The 26,820-nt window shown below is 33.2% G+C and overlaps 2 protein-coding genes and 1 non-coding gene across 8 annotated transcripts; all 3 read left to right on the top strand.

Moving 5' to 3' along the window:
* The first annotated feature begins 6,873 nt into the window (after positions 1-6,873).
* Positions 6,874-13,835, top strand: LOC126727539 (uncharacterized membrane protein At1g16860-like). Of its 5 annotated transcripts, XR_007656269.1 has the most exons (6): positions 6,884-7,427; positions 9,592-10,556; positions 11,293-11,448; positions 12,716-12,927; positions 13,331-13,612; positions 13,735-13,835. XR_007656269.1 is itself a non-coding variant. In XM_050433244.1 (5 exons), the coding sequence occupies exons 2-5, from the start codon at positions 9,672-9,674 to the stop codon at positions 13,521-13,523; spliced, it is 1,446 nt and encodes a 481-aa protein (XP_050289201.1). In that variant the 5' UTR covers positions 6,884-7,295; positions 9,592-9,671; the 3' UTR covers positions 13,524-13,835. The 5 variants fall into 5 exon arrangements, 4 of the variants coding, with proteins under 4 accessions (XP_050289203.1, XP_050289201.1, XP_050289199.1 ...); XM_050433244.1 differs by having other exon boundaries at positions 6,884-7,295; positions 13,331-13,835; XM_050433242.1 differs by having other exon boundaries at positions 13,331-13,835.
* Positions 13,836-17,944: 4,109 nt separating this feature from the next.
* Positions 17,945-25,333, top strand: LOC126727537 (uncharacterized membrane protein At1g16860-like). 2 transcript variants are annotated; one of them, XM_050433240.1, is made up of 6 exons: positions 17,945-18,289; positions 18,428-18,470; positions 21,187-22,163; positions 23,143-23,298; positions 23,851-24,062; positions 24,704-25,333. In XM_050433240.1, the coding sequence occupies exons 3-6, from the start codon at positions 21,264-21,266 to the stop codon at positions 24,894-24,896; spliced, it is 1,461 nt and encodes a 486-aa protein (XP_050289197.1). In that variant the 5' UTR covers positions 17,945-18,289; positions 18,428-18,470; positions 21,187-21,263; the 3' UTR covers positions 24,897-25,333. The 2 variants fall into 2 exon arrangements, with proteins under 2 accessions (XP_050289197.1, XP_050289198.1); XM_050433241.1 differs by lacking the exon at positions 18,428-18,470.
* On the top strand, positions 22,613-22,754 carry LOC126732044 (small nucleolar RNA snoR135). Its single transcript, XR_007659230.1, has one exon. It is a non-coding gene; the product is annotated as a small nucleolar RNA snoR135 (small nucleolar RNA).
* Positions 25,334-26,820: the final 1,487 nt, after the last annotated feature.

Raw genomic sequence — 26,820 nt, 5'->3', positions numbered from 1 at the left:
TCGGTGACAAAAAGTACTACAGTATTACGGGTTGGACTTGGAACTTGAAAGGCAAAGAGCACCTAAATAAGCAATCTGTTGAAAGATAAAAGGTGGTGGTTGGAAGAGCTACGTACTGATCGATCAAAAAGGGTCATTGTCAGCCCAATACTGCTTCATCCTATGTGTGTGCCTCTAGAATTATCTCTAAACGGTCCTGGTGCAAAATAATTTCACATGCAATGATCAAGGCCTGACTTTGCGTAAGGACTGGTTTTCATCCATTTATTGATATATATAAAGGGTAGAAACTCTCTTTTTTCCTTTAAGGATAGGAACTTATTACCAATAAGAAGTATGAATGAGACAAATAGTTATACAATAAGTTTAAGAGAATGGGATTGATTGAAAGGGTTTTAATTAAGCCGACTACTTAATTGCCAAGGCTTCGTGGGAAACAGTCTTAGACATAGGCGTTTTTAGGACACAGCCAAAAAACATTATTCCATTTCTCTGATGTGTTGCGCTTTCCTATCATATTGTTACCAATAAAAAGTGTGAACCAAAGACAAATAGTTGTGCAATAAGTTTATGAGAATTGATTGATTGAAAGGTTTTTGTGAGATAACTTAACTGCCAAGGCTTTGTGGGAAATAAAACTTAGAGAAAGGCTTTTTTAATACATGATTAGAAGGCAGAAATTATTCCATACATCTGATGTATTGCGCTTCTCGATCACATTATTACCAAGAAGATTTAAGAACAAGGCAAGTTTAAGAGAATGAATTGATTGAAAGGTTTTAGAAGACCACTTATAATTGCCAAGGCTTATTGGGAAATAGAGCTTTGACAATGGCTTTTTTAGTAAATGGCCAAAAAGTAGATATTATTTCATATATTTGATGTATTGAATTTTTCTCTCACATAAAAGCTGGTCCCTATAAATGACTTATAGGTGAGACATATTCTTAAGTGAGAGGATGTCCTATTAAACATGGTATACTGAATTATTTTACATGCTTTTTTTGAAGAATTATTTAACATGATAGAAGTAGTTAATAATGAAAATAGGTACATTTTTATTGCTATGATGAAAAACAAGCTACCTTCAATGCATAATTATTGGGTTCACTAACAAAATTTCTTCTTCTCTTTTCATCCTTTTTTATAGCTAAATTATTAAAACTTCTGTAATGAGATTCATAAAAATCTTGATTGGATATGGATAATACCTTAAGACTTAAGTGGAGTCTGCGTAGAAGATTTACCTTCCTTTGCATAATTAACATGGCCATTGTTGCGGCTTCAGCAATCAGTCTATATGAGATTTTATAGGTGCTTTTGTATGCAGCACATAAAGATTTTCATCAAATATACGTCCTGATTAGATAAGTTTCACATCCTCCACTCTAAATATAAATAAATTAACAAAAAAGAAGAAGCCTAGTCATCTTGTATACTACAGGGGATGTACTATATTCTATAAATAAATGGCTCATCTTAGATTTATGTTGCGAAATAACTTAATTACAGAAAATAGACTTCCATCTTAGGATGATATACAAAAAATTTAAAAATTAAACCTGAAAAATTAGTATAAATAGGCAAGTAATTGACATGTTACATTTCAAGATGACTCAGATCGAGGTCATGTTCTAAGAGCTAGTATACCATACATCTAATACATGCAATTACACTCTCACATGCAAATGGGTTCACATCACCTCATAAGTTGACCTGGCATACTATAAAAAAAGAAAATAAAGAAAAAAAAATCACTTACTGTATGGTTTAGAATAGAATTTTCCAAATCAAACATTTTGTTAAGAACATGTTCGACACAATTAAATTTTCCCTAGCTTCCTCACTAGTTTTCTATTTGATGATCTCAATATATCATGAAAAATGCATGTATCATTCAGATCTCGCTTGGGAGTTCAAAAGAATAGGCATAAACCTCATCAGAGATAATTGATAAATGTTGGTTTTACTTGATGTGTGTAAAAAGTTATTTCTACACATCTCCAAGAACACAGGTAAATGTGACAAAAAAAACTGTTGTGTGTGTCAGAATGTGAGAGAGAGAGAGAGAGAGAGAGAGAGAGAGAGCAAAAGGATCAACCAGTGCATGACCAATATGAAAACCAAAGTTGCATGGAAGTTCAGGGCAAGTCCTTTAAAGATGGTACTCATTTGATTTTATTGGTTACAGCCAAAACGCGTAGAGAAAAGCCTGTCCATAAACAAGTTGGCGAAATGTCACTGAGCTTTCACTTCAAAGTAAGCATAAGCATGAGTATATCCAATCTCCTTCCACGTGAAGAATATATCAAAAGAAACATGAGTATATAACCTAGCTATTTCGTTTGTTTTTTTAGGAAAAATATGTTTTTAGGAAAACTGTTTGGTGGAGAATATTTTCAGGGAATATTACTTTTTTATTTTATTTTAGTGTGACATTGATAACATTTTTTTTTTGGGTGGATATGGTTTTGTTTAAGAAATATGGTTTTGGGTTTTTGACACTAAATGTGTACTCATTCACTAACCATGCATACACATATAGTATCTTTTAGAACCATTATCTTTGAGTTCCTTTGAATTATTGTTGCTTTGGTTTGAATAAAGATGGTTCGTCACCTCAAATAAAGTATTATTTCATCACGGAGCTCAGAGACCTATGTTATGACCCAAATCCATATGATACAAATTTAGGTATATGAATAACTTATTGGTCTTAGAAACATCAATTAAAGTTACTAAATCTCAAAATTAATTCCAAATAAATAAACTCTTAAATAAATGTCTTACAAACAATAAGCATCCATCACTGAAAAAAAATTAAAAAAAAAAAAACTCAAAATGTCATGTAATTTCAAATAAATTGAAAATAACTAAAGTCCTATAAATAATGTCAATCACAATCAAAGTCATTTTAGGTTCTTTAAAGCTCTACCTTCATGCTATACTAGCTCTCAATTTAAACTTAATTTTAGAAAGTTATTAATGACAGGCGAGTTACATGACCCAATAAGCAGTTATACACAACATATGTCAGAATAAAGTATTGATACTGTAATTTGGCCCCTTACCCAAAAAATCCAAAAGACTAAAACCCAAAACACCAAACATGGACCTTGACAATTGCACATACAATATTGTATGCACAACAACAAAGGCCTAACTCAACCAAGCATTGTCGAAGAATCAAAACAAAGATACTTGAAACAAAACTAGTCTTGCATACAATGAATTAGCCCTAAGCTTGTCTGTTGCCCAAGTTCAATCCCCTAACAGAGGCATAAAAGCCATTAAAAAAGACCTGTGTCAAAGGTGGGAATTGTCATGCATACATTTTAAGTGCGACTGGTGACACAATCATTACTCTCAATCACCTACATTTAATGCATTGTTAGATCCAATGCACTAACAGCTTGTCGCGCATACAATGTCTTCGTTGTTACTAGAATTGAGACCAAAACATAAATTTCCAAAGAATTAGGAACAGTGACAACTCCCCACCGTGCTCAACCTGCCTTGCCTTGCACAAGTTTTCCAACCTGGAAGAGGTGATGATGGGGTAGGGATGGGTTTTTCCCTCCCCCTTCTCAATTGTGTATATGTGTTTTTATTTAATATATTTTTATATATTTTATATATATATATATATATATATATATATATAATTAAACTTATTCTTTTTATACAAATTCTATTTATAATTTTTTTTTTCAAACATATTATATTATCATCCCCAAAATACTTGTTTTGTCTCTTTCTTAGCACTCTCATGGTTGCCCATCCCATTTATATCTCATCTCTACTACATTAATGTTTAAGTCACCTTAATAGAGATGGAAAAATCCAACCCATCTAGAACCCGACTAGTCGTGCTCCTACCCCCACACAGGTTTTTTCATTCCCAAGAGGGGATAGGGCACCTATGATAGACCCCACCATGCCCCAATGCTATCCTTATAAAGAATTAGCCAACCTTTTAATTAAGATAAAATCTATCATGCATATAGCTAGTGGTGCTGAAATCTACTATAAATAGCCCTCATGTCTCATTAATGATAGAAAATAGTCCACAAATTTCTCACAAACATCTTTAAAATAATAAGAGAGAAACCTTAGGGTCAAGTTATTTAGTTTTGTAGAAGTTATACAAAGTTCTCCAAAGCTCAAAGAAGCAATCTAGAGGGAGGCTCCCTTAAAGCAGACCAAAGACAGATAACCTGAAGTGAAAGTGTCCACCCTAAAGAAAAATGATCACATTCAAAATTTTCATCATCTTTTGGTAAAATTAAAATTTTATTACACATTTGCTCCTTTAAGTTTCAGATAATTTTTTTTTTGATCCTTTATATTTAAATTTTCATTTTTGTCTCTTAAATCTGATTATGTTTGTAATAGCATCCTTTTGTCTAAATCTTTTACTTAACATCAAGAAAAATATATTACATCAGGAGAGAAACATTACGGTTCAGCTATTTGTTATACTACTTTTAATTTTTATAATTATTTAAGAACAATAAATTTAATATCTAGAATTAACTATTCTAGTGATTGAACAAATGAGCCTTTTCCTGTTCATTTTGATATAATAGTTACCCCAAGTGGTTGAGATGAGACATATACACTATACAGAAAAGGCAAAAACGGAAAGAAAAATCTTGTGTTTCTCATAAAGTTCTTAAATTTAACTCGGTTTGATGGCAAAATGGGATGTCTGTACTATCAATTATTGTTCCTTGAACCTAGTAAAGTTTTTTAAAAAAAAGGTTGTAATTGTTGTCTAGTTTTCAAAATCTTCATCATCTCTTGATAAAATTAAAATTAAAATTAAAATTAAATTACACTTTTGTTTCTTTAAATTTGGGATAATTCTATTTTAATCCTTTATATTTAAAATTTGCATTTTCATCTCTCCAGTTTGATTCTTTTTCTAATAGCATCCTTTCGTCCAAGTCTGTTACTTCAAATTTCATTAAATACCGCCTACATGCATTATGAGCATTATTTTTAAAAATAGAAGTAAAAATTATTGAAATAAAATTCTCTCTCTCTCTCTCTCTCTCTCTCTCTCTTTTCCTTTTCTTTTCTCCTTCGTAATCCTTTTAGTTCCATTTCATTTTATTTTTTAGTCTTTTAATTTTAGTTTGGAATATAGTTTGAGAGAGAGATTGAGAGATGTCTTGATGAAAATCAAACCCATATATTTCACCCCTTTCATATGAACACATCACCTTTTCTGGAAGACCTCATTCAAACAAGATCACAAACACCTTAATGGTACAAACCAAACCCATCATTGCATTGAGATTATCTTTAATAAACATCAACAACATTGCAAATCTTACAATAAATATTAAACCCAACTCAAAAATAAACAAAAGACTATTTTTCCCCTCAAGAACTTTGAGGCTTCGTGGGTAGTACAAAATCGCTTGGAGAAAATAAAAGCTCACATTTTAGTGTGGCATCGTTCGTGATGCTCTCTAAAACAAAACGAACTCCATTGCCACCGCTGCCTCCACCTCAATCACATTATCATCCCAAAAATAGTGCTACTTTGTCATTGTTCATCATTGTGGCTTACTACATTGTCTCATTGAATAAAAATGGTAATATTCAATGAGAGACACAGAGAGGCAAAGATTTATTCATTAATTTTGATCATATATATATATATATATATATAATAATAATTTAACACTATTCAAAATGACATAATTTCAAATAGAAAAATTATGCCATTTTGAGCTTATTTGGAATGTAGTAATTTGCAAATCACTAACTAAGATGGACGTAAGGACTATTTTGATAATTGAATACAACTTGAGAAACGAAAATGAAAAATTTTAAGTTTAAGGGACCAAAATATAAACAATCCCCTCAAAGGATAAAAGTATAATAATATCTAAATTCAACAATCTTATTGTGTTGCAACATAATAAGATTGTGTTTCTCATAGATATACTTAAATTTTTTTTTTTTTTTTTTTTTTAAGAATACTAAGTATTTTAACACACACATACGGGAATGGAGAGAAAATCTTAAAAAAACTGACTGTGGTGTATATTTAAAATAACCTAACTTTTGAATATACAGTACAGATTTTAAGTCTCTTTAAATATAAACAATCTCACCAAAAATATATTTTTTAGTAGTACTAGAGTATTGCCAACACACCAATCTGCTACAACTTATATAATTTTTTTTGAAATTTTTTATATATATTTGATTTGCTATAATTATATCAAATTGTGTATGGTATATATATATAAAATTTCTTTTAAGCATAATTTTTTTCAATTAGTGGTTCACTCACAACTCACAACAGGCCAAGTCTCTAAATGAGAATATAATTTGGACAAAGTTTAGCTACAAAATTGGTTGTAGCTTAAGGCTACAAACTCACTCAATAAAATAAATAATACAACATATTTTGAAAATCTAACCGTTGAATTGCATATTCTTTACGCCCTTAATACACATGTTAAATATTGTGTCAATCGGATATCATTTACTATATGATCTATAAGCTTATATTTTGTGCATAATTTTAAATTACAAAAACTTGCAATTTAAAAAATGTATTGATGACATAGCTATTAATCTTTAATTTTCTTGAAATTTTGCAAGTATGGAGAATATAAGAAGAAGATTTTGTCAAAATTCACATCTAATAAAAAGATATTAAGTAAGTTTGTAGCCTAAGACTATAACCAATTTTGTAGCTAAACTTTGTCCATATAATTTTTATCATTTATTTTTTTGGTACCAACACTAAATTTTTTTCTTGATTGGCTAATGTACCAAAAACTGGTTCCATAATAAGCATGATAATGATCGTTTGGATTTATTAAAAACTCTCTCACCTCACCGGCCCTCGGTGCCATCATTTAACCATTTCCTTAGGAAAAAAAAAGGAGGTGAGGTGAGAAGAAGATCTCATCTGACCAAAAACCCACAAACAAAACAAAGACAGACAAAAGAGAGAGAGAGTGAGGAAGGTTGTGTCTGAAGCTAATAGGAGTATTTTACTTATTGTTTGGTGGGTTTTTGCGGGACTAGACAACCCACCAGTTGTTGCGGCTCTTTGAAGAGAGAGAAAGAAAGAGAGAAAAGAAAAAGACTTTAGAGAGTGAGAGAGAGAGAGAGAGAGAGAGAGACAGAAAGAGAAAGAGAGAAATATTAGAGAGAGTAAGATGGTGACTAATATGGAGATGGGATCTCAAACTCACCAGCAAAATCACAACTTCCACCACTACTACTAACTCCAACCATTTCCCCATTCATTTTTTTTTCAGGTACACCCATCTCTTTCTTTTTTCAATAGCCCCTCTTTAGATTGAATTCTGAGCAAACCCCATTTGAATTTCTCTGCTTACCTGTGTAGATCTTCCACATTTCCTTCATTTTTGGTCAAAATGGTGATCTGGGTATGCCTTGTTTCTTTGATTTGGGCTGTAAAAATCTGTTCTTTTCTTAATTATAATGTGGATTATGTACATGGTTTTTTTTCCTTTCCATTTTTATATTACGTTTTGGTTACGTTTTGGTTTTTGGTCAATGTTCAATTCTCATTGTTCCTCTCTCTCAGATCCAAAAGAAGCTATAGTCCATAATCTCTCTCTCTCTACTTTCAGATCTTCTTCACTATCCAGAGTTTTTGTCAGAATGATATTTCGGGAATGCTTTGTTTATTTATTGTTTGTTTGGGAGATTGAGGTCTGAAGATGTTTTGTTTAGACATTTCTAAATATAGAAGATATTTTATATTTTATATCTTTTTTGAAGTGTGATTAATTTTCTTTCTAATAGTGTCCTTGGTTGGTCAGAAAATTTAGGAAAGGATGTAAAATGTAAATTTCTAAATTTGTCATGTTCTTATTTGGGAACCAATGAAACCTAATCCTTCATTTAAGTGTGTACTTTCAGATCTTTGATTTCCTGCTTATTGCACTAGTCCTTCAATTTCCTTAGTTGTAGAAAATGGCGTTTTCTGTCTGATTTGAGCTATAAACTTTTTGTTTTGTGGATGATGGATGTCTGAAAACTCTCTCTCATTTGGATCTCTCTAAAAATTTGGGTAGGATTCTTCTAGAAATGGTATAGGAAAAGTTGATAAATTAAAGTTTTGATTTTTAGTTCTGTCTTACACTGAGGTCTTTAGTTCCAAAATCTCGTTTAGATCTTATGTATTGGGATGCATTTTATTTGTATTTGGCGTATTAGTTCTGATCTACTGGGCTTTGGATTTGTATTTTCTTGAATTGTGTTTGAAATCACTTATCAAAAAAAAAAAAAAAATTGTGTTTGAAATGGTTCAGTGGTTGTCCCACTTAGGCTTTGGGTCAATTTTTAAGGGATAGTTCTTAGGTTCAGAAAAACATCAATAAAAAAATGTAAATCAATAAATTAAAAACCACATATGTTTTCAGTAATCTATGTTTCTTTAATATATTCTTTAAAAATGGTGCTTTGGATGGTTGGTCTCTCAAAAGACAACTGTTTTTAGCTTGGTTGCAATAAGGAGACTGCTTGATTTTGCTCAGTGATTTAGCGTGCCTAAGTTATGAGCCTTCTGGTTTAGTTGACTTAGTTCTATATTATAATTTTCCCCAGAAAAATTTGGATTTTGGAGTAAAAATCATCTTTTTGAAGTTTCAACTGTTTTAACGTAAAGAATGGATGGGAAAAGAATTGAAAATCACATTTTAATTATTTAGGCCCTGAGAAAGGAAGGAACCTCAATCCTTATACAATTACTTAGCTTGGATAAGGTGAGATCTTATTTTTATGCCAAAAGAAAATGTAGAGCGTTAGATTCGATATATTAATTTCTATTATTTTCCTACATATACTCACTAACTAGAACTTACTATGGATAATGCTAACATGATTGGATTGTATTATAGACTTTACTATGGTTAATGCTAACATGATTGGATTGTATTATAGACTTTACTATGGTTAATGCTAACATGATTGGATTGTATTATAGACTTTTTTACTTATTGTATTAGGGATTCTTTGTGTGGATCTCATTGAGAGAAAGCATTTATTTTTTTCTTAATTATTGAGAGAAACTTAGTAATAGTATCAGTAGTTCTTTTGATTTTACTGTTAATTCTCTCAAAATGAAACCTATTCCAATCATTATTTATTGTGTCAGTATGTTATTTGTATGTTATAACTTTATAAGTCGCTGTACCTGAAAATGTATCTCATTGACAAGTTGTTTCCACTTTGCTTTATCCATAATTCTTCATGATAGTGGTTTTGATAGTTTGTTTTAACTATGATACCATTGTGTCACGATTAACTGGCCTGTCATTTGAATATGGCATCAGATTTTTGAGTTATGAATATTAATTGTTTCTCATTCAGCATCTCTTGTAGTAGTAAGATAAATGTGATGTGTTGGACCACTTATGTTCTAGCTTGATTGGAAGATTCTGATAGATTCAAGAATAGTATACTTAGGTCTGTTTCTCCTTATTTCTAATTTAGAGTTTTACTTCTGATGCTTGGTTATTATTAACAATTTGAAATATTTCCTGCTAAAATTTCTCTTATTCTTTATTTTTCTCATTTTTGCAGTAGGACTTCAAATATTGTTTCAGCATACTGGTAGTCGTGTTTGTTGCAGGACTTCTTTTTGGTTCTTTTAAAACAGTTTGATGGGTTCCAGATTCCCATCTCATCAACTCAGCAATGGCCTCTATGTCTCAGGCCGGCCTGAGCAGCCAAAAGAAAGGACTCCAACAATGAGTTCAACTGCCATGCCCTATACTGGTGGTGATATCAAGAAGTCAGGAGAACTAGGGAAAATGTTTGATATCCCAATGGATGGCTCTAAATCTAGGAAGTCTGGGCAGTTAACCAGTGCTCCTTCAAGGACTGGATCTTTTGGAGGTGCTGCGACGCATTCAGGACCCATCACGGCAAATTCAGCAGCTCGGGCTGGGTATACAACATCAGGTCCTGTATCTTCAGGCATGGTTGGTTCAGTTTCAATGAAGAAATCAAATTCTGGGCCACTGAATAAGCATGGTGAACCTATGAAGAAGTCATCTGGTCCCCAATCTGGTGGAGTGACACGCCAAAACTCTGGCCCTATCCCAGTTCTTCCTACAACAGGTCTTATTACTTCTGGGCCTATTTCTTCTGGCCCACTAAATTCATCCGGGGCCCCAAGAAAGGTCTCTGGTCCTCTAGATTCCATGGGGTCAATCAAAACACACGGTTCCTCTGTTGCTCACAACCCAGCTGTGACTACTCTGACCCAAGATGATGAATATTCCTTCAGAAGGAACTTCCCAAAGCCAATATTCTGGTCTGTGATTCTGATATTTGTGATGGGATTTATTGCTGGGGGTTTTATTCTTGGAGCGGTCCACAATCCCATTCTGCTCATTGTTGTGATAATTCTTTTCGGTTCAGTGGCTGCATTATTCATTTGGAACTCATGTTGGGGGAGAAGAGCTATCACAGGTTTCATTTCTCGTTATCCTGATGCTGAACTGAGAACTGCAAAAAATGGGCAATATGTGAAGGTTTCTGGGGTATGTAGCTTAAGAAGTGCTGATATAATTCTTATATATCTGCTGTGGTTGCAGTTTTTACTGATTAAGATCTATGCTTATGTGAATTGAATTTTTTTCTTCTTTTTCTGGAAAGGTTTTGGGTTTTTTTTTTTTTTTTTTTTTCCTGACAGTATAAACAGTGGAAGACTAAATAGCTGCGGTAATGAAAATTGAATAAAAGAGGAATTACTAGAAAGGGTTCGAGTATTTTATCTTGACATGGCCACATACTGAATGAAAATAGATTATCTTAATGTCTTGGACATGTGAACATAGAATTCTTACAAGAATCTTAGAAAGTTCATGTTAGTAGAAATTTTATGAAAAAGATTTCTTATGAATAGCATCAGTTGTCAAATTATGTGAGTTTTTTTTTTTAAATGTATTTATGGAGATCTACAAAACAATATTTACTTTTACAAGATTTCTTTTGGCAATCAATGTTTTATACTTCAGTATTTTGTATGTTTGTCTTCGTGTGTGTCAGTGTGTGGAGAGAGAGAGAGAGAGAGAGAGAAATAAAGAGAGTATCTTGAACACAAGTTATAAACAGGCATTAATTGGCTGCAGAAAATTGATTTCTGTGCAGTGGATAAAGGCTTGGTAGGTTTTCTTGTGTGAAAGTTCTTCATCTGCTTAATGTTACTTTTTTGCTCACGCTTTAAGTGACATCTATATGAAAATCTGATGAGTTTTTTTGTTTTAATTCTTGAAGGTTGTTACCTGTGGTAATGTACCGCTTGAGTCATCCTTCCGGAGAGTTCCTAGATGCGTCTATACATCGACCAGTTTATATGAGTATCGAGGATGGGATTCTAAGCCAGCCAATTCTACACACCGTCGTTTTACATGGGGACTTCGATCATCTGAGGTGAGTAATTGAAATATTACTTCTCAGTTGCCGTTGGTGGTTCATAATGAGTTGGATCTTATACCATCCATGAGATTTCTATGGAAATTTTCTATTGTTGTTTTAGGTGTATGATATATTTTAGCATGTTTTTTACTTATCTAGAAAAACTATGAATTTATATTTGAATCTAATGAAACTATTGATCACCCTTGAAGGTTCCTGGCCTTACTAGTTGGATACCATTTGCATATCTTGGCATTTTTTCACCTTTTTCTGCTATAAATCTATTTTCTGCTAACCAGGATGTCCATGTTTTGATCCCACCCTTAGTCTTAAAGGCTTTTTAGAAAAGACACTTTGGGCATGTCTCCACCATTAGGTGTTATAGAATTGCGCCAATAATAGAATTTTTTAACATTTTTCCAGAAAGGCACGCATCTTTCCCTGGTTTGCGTAAGTGGAGCAGAAAAGCAAATATAATGCTAACATACATCAGGGAGAGTACTTCTATTCATTAACCTCATGTCAATCGCAATCAAATTTTAGTGTTCAAGTGATAGTCCAGTGGTAATGACATCTTTTGTGGTGTCTGATGTTTGTGGTTCAAACCCCATCTGTCCAACCCCCACCATTTACTTATTAAAGAAAATTGCAGTCAAATTTAAAATTATTGTTCGTCAAACACAATAGGCCTCTCTTGAGAGCCAAACAAAAGCTCTCCTATATCAATGAGCTCTAGCTCAATTGACACCTCTCTCCTTATAAGTTCTAGGGGGAGGGTGAGGTCATATATCAAGACTCATTGGGTGCATGTGTAACGGACCAAAAAAAATGAAGAAGCAAAAGCTCTCTCCCATGAGCTTTGTGAGTGAAAGGAAGCCCTTGGTTTCTTTTCTTGGCTTATAGTTCAACCTTCCAGCCAGTTACCCTCAGTGGCTTCTACAAAGAAAGAATTTGGATTAGTTAATTCTCAGCCCTTGCTTCTATTGGGCAATGTCTGAGGGGTTTTGTATTTTTTAAAAGGGCAAAAAAAAAAAAAAAAAAAAAGTTTATGCAGCATACAGCAGCTTAGAGGGGAGTAGGGGTGTTGGTGTGTTTGTAAAATGTCTTGCCTTTTGGCCTTTTAAGCCAAGTTTCCATCTCATTACAATTCTGTTGATTGATGCATGCAGGCCAGAGACATGCCACTATCAACAGAAACCTTTTGTTCATCGGGAATTTGCAGAGGCATTCCCAACTCATTTCAATTGTTTATCTTGAATCTTCTGTTTATGTTGTTTAACAGAGGCATGTGGTCGACTTCTACATCTCTGATTTCCAGTCTGGGTTAAGAGCATTGGTTAAGACAGGCTATGGTGCAAGGGTGACTCCTTATGTTGATGACTCTGTTCTTATTGATGTTAACCCAGAAAACAAAGACATGTCTCCTGAGTTTCTCCGCTGGTTGGCAGAGAGGAACCTTTCAAGTGATGATCGTGTAATGCAATTAAAAGAAGGGTAAGAAACTGTTTTATTCTTTAGAGTTTTGTTCACCTTAGTTTGTTTGTCTGATGAAAAATGTTAACCAAAGATTCACATTTTCTTTTCCTTGTCCTTGGGTGGGAGGGAGCCCCCAGTTTAGCATTATTGAGTCCAATGCATAAGTATAACATATACCAGTTACTTCATGATTGGATTAAGGGACAACCAAATGCCTTGTTTGTTAATAATCAAGATTAAGAGAAGTCTTAAACAGTACCAATGACCTTTAGGTCAAATGCCATTTCTTGGTGTTTTCCAACAAAGATATCTAGGGTTCAAATTCTCCATCCCCACTTGCAATGTATCAAAAAAAAAAAAAAAAAACCTTCAACAGTAGAACGTTGTGATAAAACCTTGAAACTGCTGATGACGTCTGTAGGTACATCAAAGAAGGTAGCACGGTTAGCGTGATGGGTGTTGTTCAGAGAAATGACAATGTGCTTATGATTGTCCCTCCACCTGATCCACTAACAACTGGATGTCAATGGGCACAATGTATCTTTCCAGCTAGCCTTGAGGGTATTGTTTTGAGATGTGAAGATACATCAAAAATTGATGTCATACCTGTTTAGGACATCACTCATTCAGTCATTTGTGAAATATCTTGTTCGTAATATCAGAAATTGGTGATGGTGGTGGTGTTTGTAGTAAAAAAGTGGTGGTAAGTATGTTGATTAAGATGATGTGATTTTTATCTTTTTCTTTTTTGTTTCCTTTATTTTTTTCCCCACCTTTAGCTTGGTGTATAGTTTTAAGGAGTTTTCATTCCGTTATTTTTCCTAGGGTTTGGAAGCTTTTGTAATGGGCGTGTTGATGTAATGAGAAAATTTACAGGTTTGAGCAGACTGCAGTTATGTTGAAAAGGAAAGAAAATGTTTGATTCATGAGTTGATTTTTCATATTGGAATTGTACTTGTGAGGTTATTTGTATTCCATATTTGAAGGGGAGAGAAGGGGTGGGGAGGTGGGGGTGGAACCAATCTTTCTCTTCTATGACTTGCCCCATATAAATTGCTTTCTCAAGTATATAGTTATACTTTTCTAATGATTGACATAAGTTATACCAAATTAATGTCAAAGCCACCTTATCAAGAATGGCAAAATACCTTTGACAGGACAGGGATGGGATAGGGCAACCTTGATTCAACTCCATCCTGCCCTTTTGTCATCCCTAATTATTTATATTGTAGACTAAGAATGGAAGTTGTATTTGCCTATTCTAATTGATACACAATCACTGTAAAGCTTTTTATCATCTATAAATGTCAAATATGAAGAAAATATCCTGTATGAGGCATTGTATAAGAACAGATTTGTGAATCACAATTTTCCTTTCATAAATATTTGTATAAATCATGTATGCAGACTTTCTAATTGTTATTGGTTTTGTTCTTGAAGTTTCAAATTCTACAATTTACCCCTTAGACTTCTGAACTGCTGTTTATCTGGGAACTTCAAATTTAATTTAATTTTTTTCCCAGAGTTATAAAACAAAATGACTTCATTTATGGGTAGTTAATGAAAGTTACGAAGAAGATCAAAATGGCAGTAATCTTATAGTTCAAAGATTCCCAAAATCCTCACTCTTTGGTCTTAAAAATACTTGGGATAAAATGCAAAATTGATCTTTTAAATTTCTTCAGATTTTACTTCAATCCTCTAATTTTGCTTTTGTTCATTTCAGTTCTCTAATTTTTAACTTTATTCAAATACGGCTTTTTCATCAACTTTTGTTATATGTTGTGGTTAATTTTTCAATTTTATAAAATTTTCTTCAAATTTTTTAAATTAAAAAAATTTAATTAATGATTGAAAAATTTTTTTCAGAATTTTTTTTTTTTTTAATTTTAATAAAAGTTAACGAAAATGTCTTAATTGAATAAATTTGAAACTTAGAGGATTGAAATAAACGAAAGTAAAGTTAAAGAACTGAAATAAAATTTAAAGAAGGTTAAAGGGTCAATTTTGCATTTTAGTCAAATACTTATTTTAAAAGGATGAGTAGTTACCCTTTTCTAACCCTTACTAGTTAGTACTACCCAACCTGAGAATTGATTAAAAAAATGGAAAGTGTTTACAACTAGATGAAATAAAATATGTTTTAGTCAATTATGATAAAAACAAGTTTTAGTCAAAAAAGAGAAAAAAAAATAGAAGAAGAAGAAAATACAGCCAAAAAAACAAAAAGTCGTATACTCCTACCCCTACGGCAAGAAATGTTAGAAACTGGGAAGTCAGAGGTAGACTCACCGTTTGTAGGCAAAATATGAGGGGACATGATAATGTCAATTTATGTGAGCAATAGTGACATTAAGAGGGTGACCTTTGATTATTCTAAACAACATTTATATTAATCTAAAAAAAACAGGGACCTCTACAAGTCAATTTCATAGGACATGGCATCCCTATAATGATCAAGACCTCCACATTATATTGTATGTCTTCACAATAACATGTGACAGGAAGAGGGAACCATTAAGTGAACTTTTTTTGGATGTGAAACTTTATAAACCTAACACTATTAAAAGTTGACTGCAACGTGTCAAAATATGCATGTCTAAGTGCGGGGGGCAAAAATAAAGCAAGAATATAATTTTATTTATTTATAATTCAATAATTACAATAATGAGAAGGAGAATTTAATAATTATATTAAACATTATATAGAGTGAATTATTAGTAAAAAAAAACTTTTCAATTTCCATGATATCTCTAATTGATAAAATTATAAACTTAAAGATTTTTTTAATAAAATGCTTTGTTGTAAAGAATGACCATTTTAATTTTTACTAAAAGTAATTAGGGTAATTTGGCAATCAAAGTTGATAAATTCATGATGACATCCACCATTCATATGAAAGGGTGAAATTTAGAAATACTTAATAATTTTTCCATTTAAAGAGGTTTAAATATCACTTTTAAAAGGAATAGTTTAAATTTGTGATAGACTTATGAGTGTATAGAGTTCTTAAAATCGTCAAATAACAATTTATTGTTAAATCAATGATCTAGAGTTTACTATGATATCATTATCTAAACAAATATTGATTAGTTTTAATATGGTATATTATTGATAAAATGATAATGTGGTGAGTAGAAAAATAAAAGAAGGAATCTATGTTATCCACACAATAAATTTTTAGAGATGAGATGCAAGGTCAACGTTAAATACCCCTTTTTGTAACAAAAGATGACAATCTTGGAGCTTGACAATTAACTAAATAGATTCAGAATTGACTAAGTGTTTGTCCTTGGGTTTTGTCCAAGGAAGAAGGTACAATGGCTGGTTCCGCTCTCTCTCCTTTTTTTCTTCCACTAAAATCTTCCTCTTTTTTATTTTTTTTATTTTTATGATTCAGACGCTTCTTGGCTTTATATAACTTAACAAGAACACATCTAGATCTTACATTTGGAGGGTGATTAAACTCCCCTGACAATTGTCTTATCAAGGCCTTGCTAGAAGGTCTTTACATCAGAACATGAGCTATGTGGGACAATGTTCAGGGTCATTTCCCCATTAATGCGGCCAACTAAGTGGTTGTAGTACATTTAATGTGGAGGAGATGGTTGTCTTGTCCTTCATTTTTCTTCTCTTCCTTCTTTGATATCAAGTTAGCTTTGTCTCCCTTGGGATTGCACCATGCTCCATGCACGCCTGATTCTCGACCTTCCGAGGTTAATATGGAGTCCTCGATCCTTGGTTTTTTTTTTCCTCAAGGCAATATCCCGAACTCCTTTATTAGAAAAATAGTTTTTCTCCAAAGACTCCTCATGAAATTCCCCTCCTCGGAAACAACCTTGCCCACTTTATTACTGCTTTGGATCCTCATACCCCCACAGATAAAATCTAAATTATTGATTTAACACGAATTGTTAGGATTTTAAAAACTCTACAATAGAATTAATCTCATCTGGCCCAAAATTTTGCATATCATATATTGCTTCTACCAATATGAAGATTTAAAATAATTTTATAATTTGATAGATACAATGGGAGATGAGGAATTTGAGCCCTAGACAATTTCATTGAAAATACCATAAGATGCTAATTGAGCTACAAAACTCTTGATTATCCCAATCTTAAAATTCTTACAAATCAAACAAACATGCTTCTCTCTCTTCTTCCTTTAATAAAAAAAGTATTTTCCTTTTTGAATCATCAATTTTGTTTTGAATACTTCGAACCATCAAATTTGGTATTACACTTGTTAAGTAAATAATTGTATGAATAGATTATGATAGAATTAAATCGTAAGAAAACAATTCCCTTATTAGAAAATCGAGAAAATTTTTTTTCTCCAAAATATAAAATCATTAAAGTGAATGGACCTCTAAGTCCAAATCCAATATGGGGACAGGCAAAACAATGGAAAATATATAAATTAGAAACTTTAAATTATAGTTAAGAGTCTTGTAATTCAACTGGTTAACACTTTTTGGTATTTTCAGTATTTTTTAATTTATAAATAGTTTAGAAACTTAATCTATGACATCCACTCTATAATGATTACTCTTATCATTAGCCTAATATATTAATTAGTTTTTTACATAGGCATGGTTAAAATCCAAGTTTCTTATTCAACAACAAAAATTTTTACTACTTTAAGTTAAACCCAATTGTGTTTCCAACCTAAACATACATGATTCAAGTTTTTCTATCCAAACTATCAAATTTAAAGGAAAAAAAAAACTGTAAATTATATATATATATATATATATATGTATATATATATTTTTTTTCTAGAAAGTCATGCCCCCTTTAGTCATTAGCCAGGGGTAGACTAAGCATTTTGATGGAAATATCATGAACAAAAATGTCAATTCAAGAGTGACTATGACTATTTATTTTTTTTTATTTTTAGAGAGAAAAAAAAAATAGTCATAGTCAAATATAAACATTATATAATCTTTTTTTGATGGCCAGTATTATTATTATATGATCTCTCTATATATATATTATAATAAAAACATTTGTACTACCTCGTTAATCGTGCTGTTCACTCAGCTTTGAGTGATTTGCCGGACGAGACAACCCACCAATTGTTGCTGTTCTCTCTCTCTAGTCTCTACTCACACAAAAAGCCACACACTCAAACACACACACACACACACTTTAACAGAGAGAGAGAGATATTACACACACGCTTTAACAGAGAGAGAGAGAGAGAGAGAGAGAGATATTATGGGATATATTTAGTTTGGTCCCTAGTGAAGCTGAGTAGTGACTTTGATCAAACACATGATGATGTCTCCAAATCTCCTGATTTCAACCCATACTGCTTCTGCTGCTGCTTCTGCTTCTGCTACTACTTCTGTTTCTGTTTCTCCTTCTCCTTCAGGTTTGTGACTTTTTCTTATCTTATGCTATGTTGCCACTAAAGTTCCCTCTTTTCCCCCATTATGCCCCTGCCCCTTACTCTGTTTTCTCTCTTAGTTGCTTCACTTTTTGTGATTGAGTGCCTCATTTCTTTTCTCAGATCTTCTCCATTTTATTGGTTTCTGAACTGAGTGCTGACCTGGGTATGTATTATTTTCTTCATTTTTTGTTTTATTTTTCTAAATGGGTGTCATTTTTGTTTTGTTTTTTTAATTTGGTTTTGGGTTCCTATTAGCCATACCATTTTGTGTGAAATCCTTCTAAATGTGGAAGATTCTGGGGCTTCCATTTGTTTTGAAATCTGGGTTTTGTTTGGTTGTTGAGAAAACGTAGGAAAAGAAAAAGGAATGACAGTTTTAAAAGGTTTGGATTTTTTTTTTCCTTTTTATTGTCTGTTTTATATTTTTGCTTACATCATATGGGACTCCACTAGACAAAAACCTTCACTTTACTGAACTCTTAAGCATTGTAATCTGTACTTGTTTCTACAGATCTTTTTCGTCTATGGTTTGTTTCATTGGCTCTGGGCTATAAAATCTAGTAATTGGGGTGGTTGGAGAATGAAGACGGTGCCATTTGTCTGTAATCTTTCCAAATATGGAATATTCTAATTTTTCCTTCTTCTTCCTTTATTTTTATTTTTATTTTATTTTTTTTCTGGCTTGTAATGGGTAATTTTTGCCTTTGTGGTTTGTTTGGTTGAGAATATGTAGGGAAATAAACTGATAAACTAAGAATTATTAATATTAGAATTTGGACTTTACTTCCAAGGAGTAAAATTTTGGTCTTTGGTAAGTCTTGTATTTATTAGTGTTTTTGGTTCAAAGTTGTGATTTTTGGTTGTGTTGTTTCTTTGAATTGGGGTGGATTCTGGTTCTTTGAATCTTATATGCCAGCAAGTGCTGCGGTTGACTTCTTTGTAAATGAAATAATCCTCATTTATCTAGTTGCTGATATGATAGATTGGATGTTAATCCTATACTATGAATTTTGTTAATCATATGACTATTGCTCCAGACCTTTTTTTTTTAACTTTTATTACTAATTATTTTCTAACTCTTTTAAGTATCAAATGGTGATCCTTTTATGCTCTGTTCATTTCATTTGGTCCATGAAAATGGTTCTTCATATGGATTTGTTTCTTGATTTGCAATATTTTGTCAAAACTTTCTATGAATGAAAAACTGTGATGTTTTTCCCCCCTATTAAAAAGTGTAAATTCTCTTTTGTAGTTCCCAAATTTAGTGAGATATCTGGGGGACTGAAAAGCTTGTATTTGAAATTTGAGAATGTAGATTCGCATTGGGTCTAGAGCTCAATGTATAATAAAATCTCTGCTCCACCTCTTAGTCCATGCAATATTTTTTTCTGCCTTTTCTCTTCTTCGTTTCTTGATCTGTGTTGTAAATGTTGGTAGGGTTATGCTTTGTTCTCTTTACTTGAATGATGGAAAAGTTTCTTTGTATCATCGGTGTTCGAATAAGTAGCATAGAAATTTAATACTTTGGGAACCATCTCTCTGTCAAAACCTTATCAGGTAACCATATTTTTTGGGTACTCCTGGATGCTATCCAATTCATAACTAAAAATTTAAGAAATATTTTTAAATTTTCCTAAAGCATCTTATACCTCTTGGATACTCTTTGACACATATTGGACACACTCTTGACTTTGAAATACTAATATTTGTTGGTTGTAGAATAGGAGAGACATAAGGAATATAAGAAGGAATTATGAGATGGCTTTTACCCCAAATGATGCCTTTTTCTTGATGTATTAGTTAGGTGTGATGCGCATTGTTATGCTTTAGGTTACAATACAAGTATAGAATTTAAGTTGTGACTCTAGTTCAAATGGTGCCTTCTCTTGTATGAATGGATTGGAGGGTGTGGTTGTGGGTTCATTACCCACATGGTGTGTGCATAACTTACCAATCCCAAAAAGAAAAGGTAATTATAACATCATATCAAAAAAATAGCATAACTGTGTATCTACATTTATACATACTGATTCTCACACGTAGATGAGCCCAATCTTCTTGCAGTTGTGCAAATTACTAAAAATCGGTGCTGAGCAATAGGAAATCAGACTATTAGTTTTATGCTTTAGCTTGATGTCAGCTCTCATCTTCAATTTCAGTTTATTTATATTCAATCTTCTTCTTTTATCCTTCTAAGCCTCTTCTGTAATGCTATCTTCTTCCTGGCCCTGCTGCTATATGAGTTATGATAAAATAATACTGATGTAGAACTTAATTACTTATTTAATAGTTCGTTTTCTTTCCAATATACCATCGACATATTCTGTCTACATAGCCATCATGTAGAACTCTTAATAAATTTTTGCTTCCTTTTAGATTTTAGCTTCTACCTTTGACCATTACCAGCCTGAGGTGAATGGGTTCTTTGATTAATTATTGGATGTAGATTCTTAAAACTTTTCTTGATCAATTATGAGAACATGCTATGCAGCTTCTTTTGATAAAACTTGGTGTTTGTGATATTTTCATTTTTATTTTGTATAATATATCTTTTAGTTTACCAATGGGAATTTTTTCTGAGTTTTTAATTGTTCACTTTCATTCTAGTAGTATGTCTATGTCATCAAGAATGCTTTTTATGTTTATATAGAAATGCATTTTGTTTTATCATAATCAATTCTGCCGTTCAAATTGAGGGTTTTGAATCTTTTGATCTGCTCATATTTTATTTAAACTCTCAAACTGGTTCTATGTTTATTTATGTATTTAAATTTAGCTTTGGCCTCTTATCCATCTCCCCCCATCCTAGAGAGTATGTGTCTGTTATTATTTTTTAGTGTAAACAATGATTATGATTGCTTTAATGTTTTTGTTCTCAGGAGGGCTCTGAGCATCACGTCATCATACTGCCATTAGTGTTTGCATAATTTCTTCTGGGGTTTCTTAAAGAAGCTTGATGGGTTCCAGAATCCCATCTCATCAGCTCAGCAATGGCCTTTATGTATCAGGGAGGCCAGAGCAGCCCAAGGAAAGGACTCCAACTATGAGCTCTGTGGCTGTGCCCTATACTGGAGGAGATATCAAGAAATCAGGAGAACTGGGGAAAATGTTTGATATTCCTGTGGATGGCTCTAAATCTAAGAAATCTGGACCTATAACTGGTGCTCCGTCAAGGACTGGATCTTTTGGAGGTGCTGGTACACATTCAGGACCAATTATGCCTAATGCTGCAGCACGGGCTGTCTATACCACTTCAGGTCCTGTATCTTCTGGAGGCATGTCTGGTTCAACTTCATTAAAGAAATCAAATTCTGGACCACTAAATAAGCATGGTGAGCCCTTGAAGAAATCATCTGGTCCTCAATCTGGTGGAGTAACACCAACAGGCCGCCAAAACTCTGGGCCTCTTCCCCCTAATCTCCCAACAACAGGTCTCATTACATCTGGGCCCATTTCTTCAGGCCCTTTAAATTCTTCTGGGGCCCCTCGGAAGGTATCTGGTCCTATGGATTCTATGGGATCAATGAAACTACAAGGTTCCGCTGTTGTTCACAATCAGGCTGTGACTATTCTTACTCAAGATGATGAGTTTTCCTTTAAGAGGAACATTCCAAAGTCAGTATTATGGTTGCTAATTCTACTATTCGTGATGGGGTTCATTGCTGGAGGATTTATTCTTGGAGCAGTCCACAATGCCATTCTCCTCATTGTGGTTGTGGCTCTTTTCGCTTTAGTTGCTGGATTATTCATTTGGAACACTTTTTGGGGGAGAAGAGCTATCATTGGTTACATTGCTCGTTATCCTGATTCAGAGCTTAGAACTGCGAAGAATGGGCAATATGTGAAGGTCTCTGGGGTATGTAGTTTTCTTGATGATTTTTTACTTTATGTTTTTACTTCTAGTGATGCAAAGGCAACTTATATTTATAATTTTTTAAATTCTAACCCCCCTTCCCCCCCACCCCCCCCCCCCCCCCCCCCTTCTTCTTCTTCTTCCCCTTTTCTAAATATAGCACATGCACAATTGAATTCTGCAATTAGTAGGCTATAATTGTGGATTCAAGATATAATAAATGTGGAGTAAGATATGAGAATTGAATTGCAGAAATGAGAAATAAGAGAGTAAAAGGGGATTTTTCCCTAATAGAGGGAAAGGATAAGAGATAGAAGACAGAAAGTATTAGTGGTGAGAGTATTATATTATAACTATCTAGCCTTCTGTAGCCTCTCTCTCTCTCTCTCTTAAATGTCTGTTTAATCTTATTTGTTGTATATAAATGGTCCCACTTCAAGGTTTTGTTAGGTAGAGCAGGGATTGTGTGTATCGGAGTTGTGCTCAGTGCACTTTGTTTCCGAAAGAGTTCCCTGCAAAATCAATCTGGGGGAGGTGGGCAGTTGTGTTTCATCTTAACCATTGATATCATCAACAATCATCTTCCCCACATCACAATTATTCTCTCTATTTTACTTCCCCCCACAACCCTCCCCCCCCCCCCACCACCCCCGCCAAAAAAAAAAAAAAAAAAAAACAATACACCTGTGGTCAATATTTATTGGAGAGTAAATATTTTTAAAAATATAAAACCTAAGTTACCGATGTATTTTGTTGACAGAAATTGCTTAGTAATGTGGCATTAATATTTCATTTGTGTAGAGACAGAGAGGGATCGTGTTTCAAGGATTTTGCTTTTGGCTTTTTCTGTTCCTTGTCAAAAATAGAAAAAAAGAAGAGGAGTGGAAGGCTTGTTGGTTTTCTGTGTTCATCCCCTTCCCCCCTTTCTATCTCCCCATATGCTTAAATGACAATGATCACATGTTTGGTTTTCTTTTTGAAGGTGGTCACCTGTGGTAATGTGCCTCTTGAGTCATCTTTCCAAAAGATTCCTAGATGTGTATATACATCAACAAGTTTATATGAGTATCGAGGATGGGATTCAAAAGCTGCCAACCCTTCACATCGTCATTTTACTTGGGGGCTCAGATCGTTAGAAGTGAGTAACTGAAATATTGGCTTGATAGTTTTGTGTATAGTATTATCATCTTTAAAGTTTATCACCTGTTACTTCCTGAGTTTGCTATAAATCTTTTACCCTCTTTGGGGTGTTGGGCAAAAAGAGGGCTAGCACGCCCCATGGGGGTGGGGTCAAGAGGTGCAGGATTGGGTTATTTAAATAATGGAAACATTTTATCTCTCTTTTTAAATTTTCAAAGGATCAGAGACTATTGCAAACAAAATCATACCTCATGCATGTAGGTAAGGTATGAACAGATGTCCCTGGCCTACTTTTTATTAGGTAGATGCGCTGGACTCTTATGTTCTTTTAGAACCTCTACCATACCATGATGTATCCTAGATATCAATCCACTCTTTGCTGCTATCCAAAATTTGTAACTCTAATATTCTTGGTCTAATTGCTTGCTTGTTTTAAAGATCGAGTTGTTATTAGGGCCCTCAAATGGTGATGCCAAAAGACTTACTATGCCCACTGGGGTGAAATATTCTTGGGATTTTGCAATTTTTGACTGGTATCTTGATCTGACAGAGGCGTGTGGTTGATTTCTACATCTCCGATTTCCAATCTGGGTTGAGAGCCTTGGTAAAGACTGGCTGTGGAGCAAAGGTGACTCCTTATGTTGATGACTCAATTGTCATTGACGTTAATCCACAAACTGAAGAATTGTCCCCCGAGTTCATCAGGTGGTTGGGAGAGAGGAACCTCTCCAGTGATGAACGCATAATGCGGTTGAAAGAAGGGTATAAGCTCTCTCTTATTGGAAGATTTCAGTTCACCTTTGTTTTTTGTTTGTTCAAATGATTAATCCTAATGTGTTGTTTTTTGCATGGAGGAGTTGTTACGTAAATATCCCCTTTTATAATTTTATTTTCTGTTTTTTTATGAGTCATTACTTATTGATTTATTATTATTATTATTATCTTTTTAAATAAGTCATCAATAACTTACATGAGTGAGGATCAGAGGCTATGGTGGTCTTATGGTCCTTATGGGTGGGTTTCCTTATAGTTTGGTCTACATTGGGTCTAAAAGTGCCTCAGCTGGTGTAGAATTGGTCTATAATTTTCAGCCTAAGCCTGATGTGTTTATCTTGGAGTCAATGCATGGTCCTTTCTTTTTTATAAGTAAATATGTATTGACAGGATTGAAATATATAGCTGATAAATATCATTAAGCATAATATATTTAAATAAATAAAGCTTTAATAGGTTGTTTGTTTTCACAACTTTAAAAGTTAATTTTATGTGATGCTTACATGAGCAATGAGTTCCAAAAAAAAAAAAAAAATGCAATGTTTGTGCATTTTTCTGTGTAAAAATAAGTTTTTATATAGTGGTTGCCAATGAGCCTGTACATCTAAACTATATTCTTGAGAATGTAGGTATATCAAAGAGGGAAGCACGGTTAGTGTAATGGGAGTTGTTCAGAGAAATGAAAATGTGCTTATGATTGTCCCTCCAACAGAGCCAATAACAACAGGATGCCAATGGACCAAATGCATTTTGTCTGCTAGCCTCGACGGTATTGTTTTAAGGTGTGAAGACGCATCAAAGAATGATGTCATACCAGTTTAGCAGTATGTGAGCTGTAAACTTCTTCAGCTAATTTTCTTAGGAAGCATTCTCTCTCCCTCTCTCTCTTTATTAATATCAGTGGTGCTGGTGGTGGGAGTAACAAGTGATGGAGATTGTAATAGTTTAAGGTAGGGTTGTGGTGATTTATTCCTTTAACATGGTGTATAGTTTTCCAGGCTTTCATTCTATTTTATTTTTCTTCTAGGGTTGGAAGCTTTTTTTTTTTTTTTAATTATTGGGGGTGGCTTGATGCAATGGGAATTTTACTTGTTTTGAGCAGATTGGGTTTATGTTGGATAGAAGGAAAATGTTATGAGCATATTGTCTCTATACAGAAAATTGTATCAATCTGGCTTATTGATGTATTATTTTTATCCCACTAATGACCAGTCATAATTTGACTGTCTTATTATATATATGGCATCATTTGGTTTTAACCCATTTGCATACGGATGTATTCAAGGCAAGGCTGTAAGGTGATTGAGATTATTAAAAAATTGAGGATGGAATAATAAAACAAGATGTGAAGCAGGGATTTTCTGTCCATGCTGAATGCAATGATTGTTGAGAGATTCAGTGCTTTTATTTTAGCAATAATTTTGTCATAGGTTATATGCATCCTCCCTATCATTGTGGACCCGCGGCCGTCAGGGATCCACACATTATGACTTATGAGGAGGATGCGTATATTCAAGACATGAGATACCTTCTCTTATTTCAGATGGTATGGCTTGAAGAATTGTTCCTAGACGGTTAGTCAAGAAACAATATCTTGATTAATTGGGAAGCTTTATGGATCAAAACAAAAACACTAAAAAGTACAATCATTAATCAGAAGACTTTACATAGATCTGTAGAAAATGCCTTAGACAGGACAAGAAATTACATACAGTGACAATGGAATACTCACTACTAGACAGGCAAACGACATGGCTATCAAGAACCTGTGGTTCGGTCCAGTGGCAATATCTGATTCTTCTAAGGAGAATTTAGGTTTAAATAATAATAAAAAAAAAAAAACAAAAAAACAAAAAAAAAACCTCATTTGCGAGTTCTTTCGTCAACTAAAGCAGTGGGTATCAGATTTATGCTGCAGATTGAGTTTATATTCTTTGTATAGAAATTCTTACTTTCTAGATATATTATTTCAATCTTTCAGAGCTTAGCCTTGGGTATGAGCAAAATGAATTCACACGTTGTTTCTAGTACTTCAAATTATTTCACAACTTATTGCTATAATTATGATGTGGCAGAGGTGGAGAAAAGTTTATAGGTCAATGTGTGATAAGTAATTTCTTATTAGTTTGTGGGCCTAGAACTGTTTGAATTCTTCAATTTGAGCCAAAGGAATTTAAGTCAAATGATGATACTACTATAAAGAAGGAAACATGTTTTTTAGGAATGTAGTGAAAAAGAGAAACCCATTAATAAATATTGGCCCCTTTCTAAATGTGCAGTCCCTATTGTCCAGTCCAAATATCCTAGCGACATCTCATACCATGATACCTATACAGATAAATGTTGGTAGATGAGAAATTTATTTTGATCAACCTTTTAGGATAGATGAGTGACATTCCTTGAATTTAATAGAGACAATCATTTGATTCTCATATATATAATCAATTATACATTTATAGAGCAGGAATAGAATAGATGAAGACCCATCAAAGGATGACAAGTTGACAACTAGTTAGTTAGAATTTATTGCGCATTATCTGTGGATCCATCCTATGAAAGATGTTGCGGCAAAGCAAATGATCTGGTGTAATAGTATGAGACTGAGACTAATGTATTTGTGAGAATTTGAACTTTAAATTTCTCCGTTGGAAAGACAAGAAGATATATTAATTGAGCTTCCTTTTTTTATTCTCATATTCATTTACAATTTTGTATTCATATCATAAACTATATAATCAAATTATCT

This window comes from Quercus robur, chromosome 5 (assembly GCF_932294415.1).
Source record: "Quercus robur chromosome 5, dhQueRobu3.1, whole genome shotgun sequence".
Lineage (NCBI taxonomy): Eukaryota > Viridiplantae > Streptophyta > Magnoliopsida > Fagales > Fagaceae > Quercus > Quercus robur.
Note: the sequence above shows the minus strand (reverse complement) of the source record. Positions and strands in the feature narration are given on the sequence as shown.

Coding starts and splice junctions, on each gene's coding strand:
- LOC126727539 (XM_050433244.1), top strand. CDS start 9,672: ATGGGTTCCAGATTCCCATCTCATCAACTCAGCAATGGCCTCTATGTC. Junction 10,557..11,292: donor AATATGTGAAGGTTTCTGGG/GTATGTAGCTTA, acceptor TAATTCTTGAAG/GTTGTTACCTGTGGTAATGT. Junction 12,928..13,330: donor GTAATGCAATTAAAAGAAGG/GTAAGAAACTGT, acceptor TGACGTCTGTAG/GTACATCAAAGAAGGTAGCA.
- LOC126727537 (XM_050433241.1), top strand. CDS start 21,264: ATGGGTTCCAGAATCCCATCTCATCAGCTCAGCAATGGCCTTTATGTA. Junction 22,164..23,142: donor AATATGTGAAGGTCTCTGGG/GTATGTAGTTTT, acceptor TTCTTTTTGAAG/GTGGTCACCTGTGGTAATGT. Junction 24,063..24,703: donor ATAATGCGGTTGAAAGAAGG/GTATAAGCTCTC, acceptor TTGAGAATGTAG/GTATATCAAAGAGGGAAGCA.